The 18,669-nt window shown below is 40.7% G+C and overlaps 1 protein-coding gene and 1 long non-coding RNA gene across 3 annotated transcripts in view; one reads left to right on the plus strand and one right to left on the minus strand.

The window, feature by feature from the left end:
* Positions 1-9,704, minus strand: part of LOC108637000 — a 168,005-nt gene extending 158,301 nt beyond the window's left edge. Inside the window, exons 1-2 of one of the 2 annotated variants that reach the window (XR_001918706.1) lie at positions 9,429-9,704; positions 8,670-8,738 (exon numbers count right to left, since the gene is read on the minus strand). This is a non-coding gene — a long non-coding RNA (uncharacterized LOC108637000). The remainder of the gene's footprint in view (positions 1-8,669; positions 8,739-9,428) is intronic. The other variant, XR_001918705.1, reaches the window with a different exon arrangement.
* ZNF770 (zinc finger protein 770) lies at positions 9,708-17,306 on the plus strand. The gene is given in 3 exon segments (XM_018054494.1): positions 9,708-9,803; positions 13,932-14,477; positions 14,480-17,306. Coding segments are annotated over 2 exon segments (2,151 nt in total). The 5' UTR covers positions 9,708-9,803; positions 13,932-13,987; the 3' UTR covers positions 16,141-17,306.

Below are 18,669 nucleotides of genomic sequence, written 5' to 3' on the forward strand. Positions count from 1 at the left end.
CTGTGTGTGTGTGTGTGTCACATAACATCACAGATTGTCTAAGGCATCAGCTCACTTCAAACACATTAATATTTCTGCAGCAAACCTAGAATATTCACATTAAGTGCATTAAGATCACAAGTGGCCTCAATCAGTTGGGTCTGGCTTTGCTACTGAGTCACTTCCCTTGGCTCCTCCAGATCTTTTCCACCTGCTCTGTGCCTAGAAAACTAACTTATTGGGGCTTCAGGCCCATACCCTATTGCCCCAGGATTCTAATAAGATACAGCCAATGGGGCGCCCTGCAGGTTATCTGGAAACCTGGGGTGTTTCCTTCTTCTGAAGCACAGTCCCCTGGAGGTAGCTGCTCTTGAGGCAGTCTTCTTCCCATGACTCTTCCTTCTGGCCTCCAAGAACCACTCTCTCCTCTCGTCTCCTAGGATGTGCGTCTTGGCATTATCACAGCTCTGCTATCCCACTATCACATTCCCATCTCTTGTACCAGCACTCCACCCACACCTTTGAGGGAGTCTTGTTATTAAACCCTCTTTCAATGATCCCAATCTGACAATACCATCTATTTCCTGCTGGATCTCTGACAAATGCTACACACCAATGCATTCAGATTGAGGCAGGTTTTCCTGCCTATGGATTAAGAAAAAGCTTTCAGCTTTTAAAACTTTCTGGACTTAATAATATAAGATATTTTAAACCCATCCATCTTACTGTTTCTTCTGTTTAATATATACTGCTACTTCCACCTGGAATGCCCTTTTCTCCTTGTCCAATTGGCTAACTTCAATTTAGTCTTTATACACCATGTGAACTTCCAGTGAACTCCAAGGGTGATCTAGCCATTGACCAATGCCCTGTAGACAACACCTCATCCAATAGTCCTGGACACTTGTAAAGTCCCTAGAATAGCCTTGGAAAACATATTTGAGTTGGGGCTTGAAGGGAAAACCCCACTGAAGGAGGTGCTGGACTTAAAAGTACTGTTACTGTTACATACATTAAACACATGATGAACAAAAGACAACATTTTTTAATATTATTGTATGATTCCAGAAATACTGGGTGAGTGCTGTCATAAACAATTAAAATTTGCTGATTTTAAATGTTCATTATTCACCCTCTTGTGCCAAAGACTCATGGACAAAACACACATTTTTGAAAAATACTCGCCCTTAGCATGTGCAATGTACTCTGACATTTTCTGGCCTATTGTAGTCAATATTGCTTTTTAAGAATATTGATCACACCCTAGAAACATGTCATACAATGCACAGTGTGAAAGACACCAAACAAAACAATATGCACTGACAAATGCTTCCAAACTCTGTCAAACAACCAAAAAATGTTAACTAAAATTGTAACCACACTTTAGTTTTTTGCCATTTATACTTTCAGGTTGTTACCCCCATTTTCAGAGTCCCTTGGACTGCAAGGAGATCAAACCAGTCCATCCTAAAGGAAATCAGTCCTGAATATTCACTGGAAGGACCGATGCTGAAGCTTCAATTCTTTGGCCACCTGATGCCAAGAACTGATTCATGGGAAAAGACCCTGATGCTGGGAAAGATTGAAGGCAGGAGGAGAAAGGGACGACAGAGGATAAGATGGTTGGATGGCATCACTGACTCAATGGACATGAGTTTGAGCAAGCTTTGGAAGTTGGTGATGGACAGGGAAGCCTGGCATGCTGCAGTCCACGGGGTCGCAAAGAGTCAGACATGACTGAGAGACTGAACTAAACTGACTCCCATTTTTAGTGATTTGCTCTCCTGAACAGAGCCCAGGAATTCCTGTCCTAAAGTTGGATGACATCTGGCTAGACCACATGACGTGTGCTGAGACAGAAACCAGAGCAGCAGGCAATCTGGGAGTTAGGACTGTCTTAGCCAATTTTGGAAATTTGGTCACCTTATCTGAGATTACATGTAAACTTAATTTTTTCAGTCTCTCAGGCAGCTTTTATTGTGTAATTTTAAAAGAATTTTGTCCCCTGTGTTGTTTAATGATTTGGATTAATTTTAAACAAGGGTTTAGGAAATGTGAGCTAGTGCCAGGAAAATGTGGATCAATTGTTGCTTCCCTAGAGAAAGTAGGGGTGCTTTTAATAATAGATTCTAGTAAAGTATCTATAATTCTTTTAGAACTTTAAAGGCAAAGCGAAATATGGGTTGGTAGAGGGATTTTGTGTGTGTGTGTGTATAGACAATATACACAGGCTTGACTAAGAAAAAAAAATTGTTCTAATTAGACTATTGTTTGCACCAAGCAGGCATTCATTTAGATGCCCTTGGAAAAAAAAAAAAGGAGTTAATTATATGGACACTGCTTTATTTAGGATTAACACTGGCTACATGTGATAGAAATAGAAAATAGTGGTGGATAATAATCTTATATCAAATAAAATAGGTTTTAGCTCTCTTGTAAAAGACAAGAAGTAGGAAGTCCAGAACTGGCATGGCTTGATGACATCAAAGGACCAGGATCCTTCTCTGCTGCCTACTACTGAGATCGTCAACACATAAAAATTCCAAACAGCCAGAATGAGGAAGGGAGGAGGAATGGCATGCCCCATTCCTTTAAGGTCCTTGCCCAGCAAATTACAGACAAAATGTTCCCTATAGCCCCATTAAATGGAATATCATCACATCGCTATACTTAGCTACATGGAAGGTAAGGAAGTGTAGACCAGATTTGTGGTACAGATATTGTCCCAGGCCAGTAAGATGAGCCAGGAAATTACAGCTAAGTGGGTGCATTGCAGTGGGGCCTTGCGCCCTTCTCTGACCTTTCAAGTGTAAAAGCCATAGGCTACTGCTTCCTTTCTGCCTTCCAAATAGCATATAAAATGCTCCTTGTGAGGTTTACCAACGCTGAGTCTCTCAGGAAGGGGAATTCTGGGAAACATCTTATCCTGGTGGCTCAGATAGCAAAGAATCTGCCTGGAATGCAGGAGACCCAGGTTTGATCCCTGAGTGGGGAAGATCCCCTGGAGAAGGGAATGGCAACCCACTCCAGTATTCTTGCCTAGAGAATCCCATGGACAGAGGAGCCTGGTGGGCTACAGTCCATGAGGTCACAAAGAGTCAGACACGACTGAGAGATGAACACTTTCACTTTCTTTAACTCAGGATTAGCTAAATTGACATCATACATGTTCTCCCAAACCCTTCACTTGATTCTAACATAGCAGCAATAAATATCACTTAAAATTCAAATCATACAATTTTTTCTTCTTAAAGCCTTCCAAATGCTTTCTCCTGCATCTAGAATAAAAACCACTCTTGACCATAGTTTACAAGGCTGCATAACATCTGATGCCTACCATTCTCTGAGCTCATTTCACCTTGCACTGCTTCCTCCTTGAAAACCATTTCTGAGCCACTAGCCTTCCACCTGCTCCTCAGATACATGGAGGTCTTTCTTGTCTTCATCTTCTCATGGTGTTCTTCTGTGTGTCTGTGTGTCTCTCTGTGCCCTTTCCTTTTCTTAAAAGGCCAATCATCACTGATTTAGGGTTTACCTTAAACCCAAGATAATTTCACATCAAAATCATTCATTACATCTGGAAAGACCCTATTTCCAAACAAAGTCCCATTCACAGGTTCCCAGGGTTAGGACTTGAACATACCTTTTCAGGGAACACAATGCACCACATCACAAGGCTAATGAAAGGTTCCTACTATGCCTGCTTCTTCTGAGACAGGATCCTTTGGAGATCAGAACCTGGGACTGACTACTAGGACCCCGACTAAATGCTACATGCCACAAGAAATATAGACATTTTCAGGTTATGCAGAAGGGAGGATTTTTACATTCCCTGAACTATTATTAGAGGCATGACAGTTGGGATATGGACAATAATTAACTGAAAGCTTGCAGAATCCAGAATTAGAAATTTATGTGATTGTAAAGCTTCCAATGCATCCCTTGGGGTACACTGGGTAGCTGAGTGCTTAACAATACTTTTGTTGTCTAGTCATTCAGTTGTGCCTGATTCTTTGTGACCCCATGGATGGTAGCCCACCAGGATCCTCTTCCATAGGATCTCTCAGTCAAGTATACCAGAGTGGGTTGCCATTTCCTTCTCCAGGGGACCTTCCCCACCCAGGGACAGAATCTGCATCTCCTGCTTGGCAGAGGAATTCTTTACCCCTAACCCTCTGGGAAGCCCCTTAACAATATGTGAAAATGTGGTAAACTGTCTGGATTTGTAAGTTGGATTTTTGACAACTTAAGAGCTGAAAGGTAAAATGACCTTTGCAGTTGTGTTAAAAGTTAAGCGGCTCTTGCCACAAAGCATCCATGTTGCTGTTAGAAAGCAGTTTGGAACACTCAGGCTTGCTAGAGAAAGTTGCTATCAGAGGATTTTAAAGCAAAACATTACAGGAGAAGCTCAGAATTTCCTGCAAAAATGTGAGCTACCCTTCCCACCTCTTGCTCTTAAAGAAGTTATCCAAGGGGAAGAAGAGAAGGAATGTTCAGGGTTAGAAATAAGGGCACACATCCAGCCATATAGGTACACATCAGCCCCTCAAGCTCAGGTTTCTAATTTCCAAAGCCCTCTGACTAGGGAATAAGTGACTTCCTCACTTTGGGTTAGAGAACACACAAGAAAAAGTCCCTAGGCCTTAAATCTGAACCATGACTACTGAATTTTTATCCAGTTGGGAAGCCAGGTCTTAAACAAGAGATCAGTAATATCTCACATATTTGCCCCTGGAATCTAGCAGCCACTTCCCCGCTGCTTTCCTGGTGGCTCAGACAGTAAAGAATCTGCCTGCAATGCAGGAGACCCATGTTTGATCCCTGGGTTGGGAAGATCCCCCAGAGAAGGGAATATCAACCCACTCCAGTATTCTTGCCTGGAGAATTTCATGGACAGAGGAGCCTGGAGGGCTATGGTCCATGGGGTTATGAAGAGTTGGACATGACTGAGTGACCCCACAATTGCAATGAAGAGTTGGACATGACTGAGTGACCCCACAATTGCACTCATCTCACACACTAGTATAGTAATACATAAAATTCTCCAAGCCAAGCTTCAGCAATACGTGAACCATGAACTTCCAGATGTTCAAGCTGGTTTTAGAAAAGGCAGAGGAACCAGAGACCAAATTGCCAACATCCACTGGATCATCGAAAAAGCAAGAGAGTTCCAGAAAAACATCCATTTCTGCTTTATTGACTATGCCAGAGCCTTTGACATATTGAGGATCACAATAAACTGTGGAAAATTCTGAAAGAGATGGGAATACCAGACCACCTGACCTGCCTCTTGAGAAACCTATATGCAGGTCAGGAAGCAACAGTTAGAACTGGACATGGAACAATAGACTGGTTCCAAATAGGAAAAGGAGTACGTCAAGGCTGTATATTGTCACCCTGCTTATTTAACTTATATGCAGAGTACATCATGAGAAACGCTGGGCTGGAAGAAGCACAAGCTGGAATCAAGATTGCTGGGAGAAATCAGTAACCTCAGATATGCAGATGACACCACCCTTATGGCAGAAAGTGAAGAGGAACTAAAAAGCCTCTTGATGAACGTGCAAGTGGAGAGTGAAAAGGTTGGCTTAAAGCTCAACATTCAGAAAACGAAGATCATGGCATCTGGTCCCACCATTTCATGGGAAATAGATGGGGAAACAGTGTCAGACTTTATTTTGGGGGCCTCCAAAATCACTGCAGATTGTGATTGCAGCCATGAAATTAAAAGACGCTTACTCCTTGGAAGAAAAGTTATGACCAACCTAGACAGCATATTCAAAAGCAGAGACACTACTTTGCCAACAAAGGTCCATCTAGTCAAGGCTATGGTTTTTCCTGTGGTCATGTATGGATGTGAGAGTTGGACTGTGAAGAAAGCTGAGCACCAAAGAATTGATGCTTTTGAACTGTGGTGTTGGAGAAGGCTCTTGAGAGTCCCTTGGAGTGCAAGGAGATCCAACCAGTCCATTCTGAAGGAGATCAGCCCTGGGATTTCTTTGGAGGGAATGATGCTGAAGCTGAAACTCCAATACTTTGGCTACCTCATGCGAAGAGTTGACTCATTGGAAAAGACTTTGATGCTGGGAGGGCTTGGGGGCAGGAGGAGAAGGGGACGACAGAGGATGAGATGCCTGGATGGCATCACCAACTCAATGGACGTGAGTCTGAGTGAACTCCAGGAGTTGGTGATGGACAGGGAGGCCTGGCATGCTGCGATTCATGGGGTCGCAAAGAGTCGGATACGAATGAGTGACTGAACTGAACTGAACTGAGTGACTATTTATTATTATTATCTAGTGGCCACAGAGAAGGCAATGGCACCCCACTCCAGTACTCTTGCCTAGAAAATTCCTTGGACAGAGGAGCCTGGTAGGCTGCAGTCCATGGGGTCACTAAGAGTCGGACACGACTGAGCAACTTCACTTTCACTTTTCACTTTCATGCATTGGAGAAGGAAATGGCAATCCACTCCAGTGTTCTTGCCTGGAGAATCCCAGGGACGGGGGAGCCTGCTGGGCTGCCGTCTATGGGGTCGCACAGAGTAGAACACGAGTGAAGCAACTTAGCAGTAGCAGCAGCCACTGAAGACAGCTTTAATATCCACAGCACCCCTTGGGGGTGGAGGCTAAGAAGAGAAATACCTCCATATGTTCCAGTTCTTGTGAACATGCGCACTTTTTGGTGGAATGTGCTTGTGAGAAGAGGAGGGCACAGTAACTCAGTCCAGTATTTTTGCCTGGAAAATCCCCGTGAACAGATGAGCCTGGCAGGCTATAATCCATAGCATCACAAAGAGTCAGACATGACTGAGCAACTTAGCATGCACACTTGTAAGAACTGTCCTCCAGAAATTAAGATCCAGAGACAAGAGAAAGGTCTCAGTGTCAAGCTCTCCTGACCCCATAAACAAAAAATCTTGGTAGATACCACACCCCTGCCTTCCCTCCTTGGTTAGCCTCCACCCTGGTATTAAAATAGCTGGAGGGGTCTCCATAGTCATGAGGCTTCAATGGTCAGCTCTGACTTAAAGGTGAACAAACGTGGTCAAAGTCCTACACTGAGAATCCTGCCTGCTTTATGGTGACTCTCGAACCCCTGTGCTACTGAATTTAAACTATAGAGAGTGGGGTGGGATGGTGCTACCTAACTAGACCCAGAAATCTAATAGGCATTATCAGCAATGGAGCTTTAGAGGAAAACTTCCAGCAACAATTTAGGAGATTGAGAACTAGCCTATGAGTTGGAGGTTGTTCAACTGCTTTAAGTAAAATACCTCTGTACTATGTACTGTAATACTGCTGTATTTAAGTAAAAACTATATTTAATATGGTATTTAATACCATATTAAATACCATATTTAATACTGTATTTAAATAAAATACTGCTGTACTGTAAAATACCTTCTGACCCCAACTGACCACTCCCCAACCCTAGCATCAGCAACCCTTCCCTCAGAAATCATGTAGCAAAACATAAACAGACTGCAAATATTTTTCTTGAGGAAATACAAAATGAGGAGGAAACTGTAGTCACCAAGTCTTAGACAGGGAGAGCTGTCTTTATTAGAAAAATTCTTTGAAAAACACCAATTCAAAAGGACATATGTAGCCAATGTTCAGTGCACCATTGTTTACGAAAGCCAAGAGATGGAAGCAACCCAAGCATCCACCAAGAGATGAATGAATAAAGAAGATTGGTATATGTATACAATGGAATATTACTCAGCCATAAAAGAATGAAATTTTGTCATTGTGACAACATGGATGGACCTGGAGGGAACAATACTTAGTGAAATAATTCATACAGGGGGAGAATGAAACTGTATCTCTTCAGTGATACGTAAAATCTAAAAAATAAAACAAATGAACAATTGTAACATAACGGAAACAGACTGACAGAAACAGAGAACAAATTAGTCATTACCAGAGGTGGGAGGGGTGGAAAGATGAAGGGGATAAGAGGTACAAACTACTAGGTATAAAATAAGTAAGTTACAAGGATGCAATATACAACACTGGGAATGTAGGCCATATTTTACAATAACTTTGTATGGAGTATAATCGTATCATATTTGTCTCTGTTCAGATCTCGGCTATTCAATGAACTCTATGGAAGTTTCCTGAAATAGCTCTCATGGTAAACGGGGGAGGTGACAAGACAAGGTATGTGACCTTGGAGAACAGCCCATCCACTTGTGTTCCACACTCCATATTTATCAGGTTCTTGGTGCAAAGGCCTATCATCTTTGCAGGTAATGCACCTTTCATTGGTCCCCAACCTCAGGTAATAGTCTCTCATGATCTCTACATCTCTCCTAAAGACTTATATGGCTGGTGATGGATGCAATTGTTTCCTTAATTTGACTGAGATGAGCTTCCAAGAGAAGCTGCAGAAGCAAGCAAGTCTGGACAATGCACATCCCCACCCTGGGATCAGCCCTCAGGACACAAAAAGCTCTTCCTCTCTGCATGTGTTGGAAGTTAAGGGCTTCAACCTTCCCAAATGAGACTCTTCCAAGGTTGCTTCCTAAGAAGCAAAAGCTTTTTCCTATTATCCATTTCCCCATGTTACATCAAAAATAGAGACTTTTCATTGGCCCTTTTTAAATAGAAGCGCATATACCAACATCAGAAATAACAATTTTTGTTTGCAACGGCTCTTGAAAAGTAAGGTAAAAAGATACTCACAGGTGAAAACGTGCTTCTTACTTGTTCTCATTTCCTCGCCTCTTAAGCTGAGACAGTTACAATCAGAACCTGCAAAAGCCACAACAAATTCTCCTCTGATGTCTTTTGTACTTAAAAGCTTCAATAGATACTCAAGCATCTTAGTTAGTAATAATGTGCCACTCTAGTTTTCAACTATACTACAACACGTAGTCCTTAATTGTGCCTACATAATGTTGGGATATCCACAATTTGGGAGACAGTACCGAATTAAAAGGACTACCTGTGTTCAAATCCCACTGCCATCATTTATCAGCTGTGCGAAATTCAGCTCCTTAACGTCTCGGTCTCATTTTCCTCATTTTACAATGGGATACTTTAATTCATATAGTTGTTGTATTAAAATGAAAATAGTAACTAATAAACGATAATAGTTATTAGGGGGGTTATTATGCACTGGGCATTCCACTGAGCACTTTACATCCATTTCATCTGTCAAATCTGAAGAAACTAACACTCTGAGCACAGGTCTTCGTACATTGCAGACGACCCGAAATACACTGAAGGGATGCTCAAAGAAGCTAAAAGAGTCCGCTGCTAGCAGGATGTTAGCAGAGCCGAGAGTGAAGCCCAGGTCCCTGACTCCTGCGCTGTAGTCTGACGTGCAGAGTACCCAGGACAGTGAAGGCACAGAAAGTTCTGATACGTGGCGTTTTATCACCGGCCCTTTTCTCTCGCATTATAGAGGACTAGAAGAGCGGGCTTTGAACACGGGCTCACCAGCTTCCAGTAGAGCCTTGAGCCCACCGGTCAAGGCTGTGTGGTTTTCCTAGTCAAGCACCGAGCTGAAACGGAAAACACACCCTTCTTAACTCTATTCTCTTCCCCCCATAATTGCAGTGTCGGGTAAGCAGCACCAGGGGTGGAAACATCGCTGGAGCCGCATTTCACGCTGAAGACTTCCAGGAAAGCCTAAGCGACTGCGGCCCTGGGCTGGTGGGGAGCCTGTTTCCAGTCGGACCATGTCCCGAGGCTCTCCCGAGTCCTGCGCTTGCGCACCCAGCTCTCGCCGCGCCGGCCCGGAGGACGTGCGCACGCTGCCTTTGCGGCTCCTGGCCCCGAGATGCGCGGCTCCCGGGCCCGTGCCAGCTGCAGGTGCGTGAGGAAGATTTCAGGAATTCAGGTGTGAGGTGGAGCGACCCACGGGAAAGGTCGGGCCTGCCTCAGTCCCTCCAAGGTGCCCGGGGACCCAGAACGGGGGAGCCAGGAACTCAGCTCATTTTATTTTCTCGTTTCCCCAACTCCTGACTTCGTCTCCTGGGGAGCAGGAATCTCTGAAAGGAAAATGCAAAAAGCATACTTTCCCGTGCAGTGAATCGTATCACATGTGGCATTCCCTCCCCCCGCCCCACCGTGGCCAAAGCAGTTTTCACCCTTGCCTTGCCTTTCCTGCTGTGGGGTTTTGCAGTCTCTGGACTTTCGTTCGACTCCTAGGTGCTTACTGGTTGTGGATGATGAAGGCGAGGGTCAGTTGTGAGGGCCCTGTGTCCTGTGCAACCCCCCCACCCCACCCCCCAGGAGGAAGAGGTGATGGTTCAAGGGCAAGAGAGAGTGGCCCAAGGGAAGTAGAGCAGCAGCTACCAAGAGGGAAAGGCCGTGATAAATGTCGCCAAAGATTATTCCCTAACTGAAAGTTCTCTAAGTTTTTCTCAGTTCTTGTGTTTCTTGCTCAATGATTTTTATGATGTCCTCACTTCCTTTTAATGGTGTTGAGACTGGAAAGCCAGTAGGCTTTCAGCCTTAAAATTTCGTTGGAATTTTTTGAGATCAGTTTTTTCAGTCTTCCAACTGTAAGAGTATTTTGCTATTGTCAGGATAATCTTGGGATTGAACCATTGAGATTTGCCGTTTTTTATTTTTACTTGAGCCTAGGAAAAATTACACAGTGTTGGTTTGTTTTTTAAAATATTATCGACCAAAAAAAAAAAAAGATCAGTTGAGAGCACAAGATCCAGCTGAAGTGGGATTTGGAGTTCTATCAAATTAACGTGCATGTGCTTAAGTACACGTGGGACTGCACTTGGAGCTTGGGGATCCCTGAGCTGTCACTTATAAATAGCAGATGAGATCACTGCTTGCCACCAATGATTCTAACAATATAGAGCTTGCAGTCAGTGCTTTCCCACATGGCGTGGATGCAAGTGACGATAGTATCCAGTCTTAGGGCTAGTGTTAGATGATAATCCATGGTCTCCTTTTGGCACGGTAACTATAGGTAGTCAATTCCTGTTATAATCAGAAATGGTTGCCATGTGTGTAGTTCTAGTGTGGCATTTTTTGACAGTGTGGAAAGAAGAAATACACAATAGGAGTGGAGGAACCTGGCTTCAGGCCAAAATACTTCGTGTGATCATTCAGGCCCAACGGTAGACAATTGCATGGCCTTGCCTGGCTGGCCTCATCAGGGGAAGCTGCTCTCGCAACACTGGACTTGTGCATGGCCAGTGCACTGCAGTTTTGTGGAGGGAATTGCAGTCGAGGATGCACCAGTTCCTTCCCACTAGCCATGCTCATATTCTTCTGCATTCCTGGTTCAGGTACCTCCATTCTGAGGCCCAGCTACTTCCCAATTGCCTCCACCAATACCTCCCTTATTGCAAAGGGAGGGAATGTGGATGGGGTACCATTGACTGAGATACTTTTGTCCATTTTGACTCGGGATCTTTCTACTTATAGCCCTTCCTTCCTCCTCCCCTGGCTCACAGGTCCATAAAGAGCCAGTAGCCTTTTTTTCCAGCCTCCTCCCCTGGGATATGACTGTGTGCACTGTTCTGTTTAATTGACCACTGGGTGACCAGTACTTTTTTAGCCTCTTGCTTGCACTGTTGCATAAGTGAATAAAGATTTGCTAATTACTTGCAGTTTGGCTCATTGTCCTAATTGACACCTCAATACCTGATTACTTGACAGGAATTAAATAAATTGCCAAATTTGGGGCAGTTCACCTAATTGCAATCTTCATAACTGCTGCTGTGTTAGCACTTTAGGGATTTGGAGGCTGTTCACCTGTAATTTCTCTAACTCAATGTTGTGAAAATGCATACTAATAGTATCAACAGCTGATTATTGCTAACATGGATATCTGGGTTATAGGGTGTATTTTATAAATTAATAGAGTGGCTTGCAGTCAGACTATTTTGTGTGCCATATTACCTTTGACCTCTAATTAAATTTTTTGATAATATTTTGGGGTTATTTGGGTCAACTGAAGAAAATTAGTAATCCTTAGAAATTCCTGTCTTGTCCTGTGGGCCCCAGTCTTACCTAAAGGATTACTTGGCCACTTTTGGATAAAGTGATTGATTTGTTGTGGGTTCCTCTGTTTCCTGTGTGAAGAAATATGCAAGAGAACAGGTTTCACAAAGTTTATCTCTTCCTATAGAAGTTTCACAAAACACTGTCCTTACCATATGTTATGCAATCTGATATTTTCTAATCTATTTTATTAAACAAAAATGCAGATCATGACCCATTGAATTTATTTCACAATCCATTAATGGATAGTGACTTGGAGATTGAAGGACACTGATAAAACCACTAGTAGAAGATAATTTGCTCAATAAATGATTTTTTTCCTATTTTTAAATCAGATTGCTGAAGAGCACTACAGTAAGTGTGTTTGAGATTTTGTGTTTAAGGTGTTTTCTAGACATCTTAAACACAAAAACAGTAATAGCATACAGCACATATGCTGGATTGTCACTGAAAATGAAAGTGAAAGTTGCTTGGTCGTGTCGGACCCTTTGTGACCCCGTGGGCTGTAGCCCACCAAGCTCCTCTGTCCATGGAATTCTCCAGCCAAAAATACTGGAGTGGGGTGCTCTTCCCTTCTCCAGGGGATCTTCCCAACCCTAGGATCAAACCCAAGTCTCCTGCATTGCAAGCAGATTCTTTACTGTCTGAGCCACCAGGGAAGCTCAGATATTCACTAAATCAGCTGACAAAAAAAAACGGAGTCTCCTGTAGGTTTATCAACTCTCTTATCTCTCAACTAGAAGATACACTTTTTGGATGAGAGAGCTGGAACACCCTTTTTAAATCTCTGGCTTCCTTATTTAAAGAAAAGGGATCCATAGAAGGATAAGAAGAAATTGGCTTTTCAGATAGAATATATGGTATAAAATGGTTGTGAAAGTTCCTCATAAGCTTTTGCGTGTGTCCCATAGAGGCATATTAGGGAGTGTTTTTGTCTTTTTAATAACTCTTAAGACCAAAATGACCTTTAATTATATTGCCTGAAAGTGTATTGTACTCAACCTGCAATTACTGAGCCATATATAAATATGTAAGTAGCCACTGTGTCAACCTTATTGCCTCTATACTTGTCTTTCAGGACTTCTACAACAAAGTGGAAAGAAATAAAAAGAACTATACATTTAGTCTGTTTACCTCTTAGTTAGAAACCCTAAAAATACTAAGTAGATTAAGTTTTTAAGTTTGCTTAGTGTTGAGCTAAATAATACCTTACATTCATATACTGCTTTAGTTTTCTAGCACCGTCAGATGCATCATCTCCATTGATTCTCACGACACCATGATGTGGTAGGCAGGCCAGGCGACACTTTCCCTGACTTAGAGCTGAGGAGTCTATATATTTCCTTCTCCTTGCCACCAAGATCATATGGTAGCAAATCCAGGACTAAAATTCAGGTTTCCTGGAACATTTTCTTCCGGTTGTCTGTGTTATCTTTGTTGGTCCAAAGAAGTAACTTAGAGTAAATATTACTAACGATGTGACTAAGAATTTTAATAACTGAAACATTCCATTCTCAGATCATATCCAAGGAGTGTTATAATTGAATGTAGATATGTCTTGTCTTGTTTTTAGTATTATATTTCTTTTAGTTTTTACCTTTCTAGTCCAATTTTTGAAAATGGCAAATCTACTTAATAGTGAACTAAGAAAATTGGAATTAAAAGGTCTAATTAATGTTAAGAAATCCAACTCAGTCTCTTTAATGTATCTCAACTAATTAGAAATACAGCTTAAAATTATATACATTTTTAAGTATTTCTTTTGAAGACTCCTTGTTTCTCTATATGTGTGAAATTAGTTTAATGATTCTAAAGTATCTAAAATGGTTATTAACTTACTGTTAAACACAGGAAAAGTTGAGGCTCCCTATTTCCTTTAATATCTTTAGCCAAAGGACATTTTAAATTATTTCTTTTCACATGAATAAGTAATTTTAAAATTGATACATTTTTATTTTTAATTTTTAGACATCTGTGGAGTTTAAGAACACTATGGAGCTCATCAGAGTATATTACTGAAGAATATGATGGCTGAAAACAATTTTAAAATGCTAAAGATTCAGCAATGTGTAGCAGCCAATAAGCTACCTAGAAACAGGCCATATATATGCAATATTTGCTTCAAGCATTTTGAAACACCATCAAAATTAGCTAGGCATTATCTCATTCACACTGGTCAGAAGCCATTTGAATGTGATGTGTGTCATAAAACCTTTAGGCAACTAGTTCACCTGGAAAGACATCAACTAACTCATAATCTGCCTTTTAAATGTAGTATTTGTCAACGCCACTTTAAGAATCTGAAGACATTTGTGAAGCACCAACAGCTTCACGATGAAACGTACCAGAATGATGTTAAACAGGTCAGAAGATTGTTGGAGGCCAAGCAAGAAAAGCCAGTGTATGGAATGTATCATACTTTTACCCCAGAGGAGAGATGGGCATTACACCCATGCTCCAAGTCTGATCCTACATACAGCTCTTCAAAGAAAAAAAAGGATATTCATGCGTGTACAATTGTGGCAAGATGTTTCCATCACAATCAAAACTTGATAGGCATGCTCTAATTCATACTGGTCAGAGGCCTTTTAAATGTGTCCTGTGCAGTAAGTCTTTTCGACAGTCAACTCACTTAAAAATCCACCAACTCACACATTCAGAAGAAAGACCTTTTCAGTGTTGTTTTTGTCAAAAAGGATTTAAGATTCAAAGCAAACTTCTGAAGCATAAACAAATCCATACCAGGAATAAGACTTTTCAGACTCTTTCATTAAAGGTGAAGAGTTCAGAATCATGCTCCCTGCCTAATAAATTAAATGCAAAGCAGGATGGCTTTGAAAATGGTAATATAGGTGAATCTGAAGAGAATAATCAACTTGATGTCCACTCTGTTTATATTGTCCCTTTTCAATGTCCCGAGTGTGAAGAATGTTTTGAATCAGAGCAGATTCTCAATGGACACAAGTGTTTTCCTGCCAGAAGTGGCAAAATTCCAAGCAAGCTCAAAAGCAGCTACAACTATAAAACCATTGTTAAAAAAATCTTGGCTAAGCTTAAACGTGCTGGGGGTAAGAAATTAGATAATTTTCGATCTGATAAAGTATTTAAAAACACTCTCATGAAAAATCGTGATCTTATTTCTGGTGAGCAGAGGCCTGAACAAACCCAGAGAACATGTCTGAGTTCTCTTGGCAAGCATGGAACATATAAGACAGTTGGCAATAAAAAGAAAACATTGACTTTGCCATTTTCTTGGCAAAAGCACTGCCAGAGCCAAAATATGGGGAAAAATGTAAAAGGTATTCTCACACCAGAAAACATGTTAACTATGGATAATCCTGTGCATAAAAAAGACATATCTATCTATGGTTCATCAGGTGAGGAATTCTTTGAAAACTGTCAAGTGCTCCAATGTGGCTTTTCAGTTCCAAGTGGAAACATACATACTGGACATAAGACGTGTCCTTGTGACAAATGTGAGAAAGTGTTTCCTTCTGTTTCTAAACTACAGAGACACTATTTAATTCATACTGGACAGAGGCCTTTCAGCTGTAATGTTTGTGGGAAATCTTTTAGACAGTCAGCTCACTTGAAAAGACACAAACTAACTCATAATGATAAGCTTCCCTATAGAAAATCTCTTTGCCAAGTAGAATTGGAAAATTTTAACAAACTTTTCATTCACCAGGGTGATAATGTTAGCTACAGTGCTTCCCAACAATGTCAGACTCTTGGTTTTCAAAAATACAAGGTCTCAGAGTCAGGTCAAATGTCAGAAATAAGAGTTAAGGCAGAATCAGAGGATTTCATTCTTGGTGCCCCCTGTAGGAACAGAGAGCCCTGTCTCTCTAGCACACTTCTGGAATCGGAGCAGAGCCAACATAGTCATTATTGTAGTTATTCAGGGCGTGCCGAGAGGAATGATGGCCTTCTTTACCAATGCAGTGTTTGTTCTAAAAGTTTTAGATCCCCATCTAAACTGGAAAGACACTATCTAATTCATGCAGGGCAGAAACCATTTGAATGCTCAGTTTGTGGCAAAACATTCAGACAGGCTCCTCACTGGAAGAGACATCAACTTACTCACTTTAAGGAATGACCACAAGAGAAAATGGATATCCTAAATTCAGTTACGAAACTGACAGAACCACTGATACGTTCGTCGTGTCTCTGGTGACCTTGTTCTTCAGCCTGAATTTAAAATGTGTTTTTATCAAAAGGCCTGAATTAGATTGAATTAATTCATAAGCAGTTGCTTGTCCTTCATACTAAGAGGTAAGATACATAGACATTTAATACAGTGTTTTAGGAGCAGCCAAATTAATTTTTAGAAAAATTTGATATCATAAAGTAAGCATTTATTTTAACATATAACTTTGGCTGTATTGAAAATGTTATAAATCCATCATGGTACAAATAATTCAGCCTCATTTTTGAAGGAATTATTCCTTAAGACATATGATCTCCTTTTATATATACTCCAAAGACAGGCAAAAATTGATTTTTGGCTGCAGCAGGTAGCATGACTAGATTTCATTTCTTTCATAGATTTTAGGTCTATGGTTCAAATTCCATTGGAAAATTTTTTCTTACAAGCTAAAAAATATAAAGCCAATAAAAGTGAAGGTAGATGAGAAGATAATAACAGTATTTTCATTGGTCTTTTCCAAGGTATTGATTCTTAGGACTCTGGTAACTTCACCTCCTGTTCTACAGGAGATTGTTTTTTGTTGGTTTTTTTTTTTTTTTTTTTTTTTTTCTGCTCAGCCTGCTGTTCTTCCCTCCAAAATTTAAAAGAAAGAAAGAAAGAGTCTAGTATGTACCTCTGTACATTTACCATGTTTACTCATTAAATATAGTGTTCAAGTGCCATAATCTTTATGTTGATGTGAATGCAGTGTCATCTTTTCAGAGGAATGAATGTAGTTCATCTACATGCTTTTTCATAATTGATAGCAGTAGACTTAAGGCTCACTTGCAGATTCCATCACCACAAGACTTTTACTTTTACTTTAGTAAACTTTCTTTTAATAACTTTAATTGAGTGATTCTATGACAACTAAATCTATTAAATTTAATCAAATGGCAGTGACTACATCTAGTTTTTATTCTTGTTTTTTTGCAAGATTCTAATGCTAAAATGTTATTTTGATCATTAGTGAATTGTTATTTTAATTTACAAAGTAATCTTATTCAGAAATAAGATCTTTATGGAATTGAGAGTGTCATTCTAAACAGTTCTGTCATGATTTGGGAAATATTTAATCAAACTGTAAAAGAGTTATAATCACACATTGTCCTTCATATTTGCCATTTTAAATAAAAAATCCTTCAGTCAGTTCAGTTGCTCTGTCATGTCCGACTCTGCGACCCCATGGACTGCAGCACGCCAGGCTTCCCTGTCAATCACCAACTCCAGGAGCTTGCTCAAACTTATGTCCATTGAGTCAGTGATGCCACCTAACCATCTCATCCTCTGTCATCCCCTTTTCCTCCTGCCTTCAATCTCTTCCAGCATCAGGGACTTTTCCAGTGAGTCAGTTCTTTGCATCAGGTGGCCAAAGTATTGGAGTTTAGGCTTCAGCGTCAGTCCTTCCAAAGAATATTCAGGACTAATTTTCCTTAGGATGAACTGTTTTGATCTCCTTGCAGTCCAAGGGACTCTCAAGAGTCTTCTCCAGCACCACACTTCAAAACCATCAATTCTTCAGCACTCAGCTTTCTTTATAGTCCCAACTCACATCCATACATGACTACTGGAAAAACAGTAGCTCTGACTAGTTGGACTTTTGTTGGTAAAGTAATGCCTCTGCTTTTTAATATGCTGTCTAGGTTGGTCATAGCTTTTCTTCCAAGGAGCAAGCGTCTTTTAATTTCAGGGCTGTAGTCACCATCTGCAGTGATTTTGGAACCCCCAAAATAACGTCTCACTGTTTCCATATCTATTTTCCATGAAGCTAACCTAAAAATCCTTAATAATGACCCTTCCTAGTAATAAGAAAATAGCCATAATCTTCCTAAGGTGAAAAGAACGGGTGGGTATTTATCCTATCATACTCAGATATACTTGGTGGCAAGCCCTCCATTAAAATGGACACGTGAACAATTTTACATCCCACTGTAAGAACTGTCTTTGTGAGGTGGGGAGGAAAAGTTGGTCTGCTGTTTTTTACAAGTGAATTTTGAGAAACTTGGATTTAATTCACAGAGGTTAAACATAACAGTACAGATCCCAACAATTTACAAACAGGAGAGTCATGTTTTAAAGAGTAATTTCTTTTTTCCTGAGATAATGTTCCTCAAGTGCAAGCAAGATGCTGGTTTATAGAATTTGCTTTACACAAGAACATTTCTGTTAAGTAAAAGCAAGGGACAACTAGTTCATATTTTCCAAGAATAAAAGTTCAAGGTTTTTTCTTTAATATGTCTGAAATTATCTATTTGGGGATTTTCCTAAGCTATTTATGTAATTTTATTTGACCTTGATGATTTATATACTCCTTTCCCAGCCCTGACAGAGAATCCTAACATGTTGTGTTTGTATGATTATTAGATTTTGTTTGCCCATGTGATACTACTATACATTTTTTATCTTTTTGGCCCACGCCTTTTAAAGCTGTTTCATATTGAAAGTTGGAATATTGTAAAAATTTTGTCAAAGATGTACTGTAGTGCTATTTGAAGTACCTGTAATGAAACACTTTTA

This window comes from Capra hircus, chromosome 10, assembly GCF_001704415.2.
Source record: "Capra hircus breed San Clemente chromosome 10, ASM170441v1, whole genome shotgun sequence".
NCBI lineage: Eukaryota > Metazoa > Chordata > Mammalia > Artiodactyla > Bovidae > Capra > Capra hircus.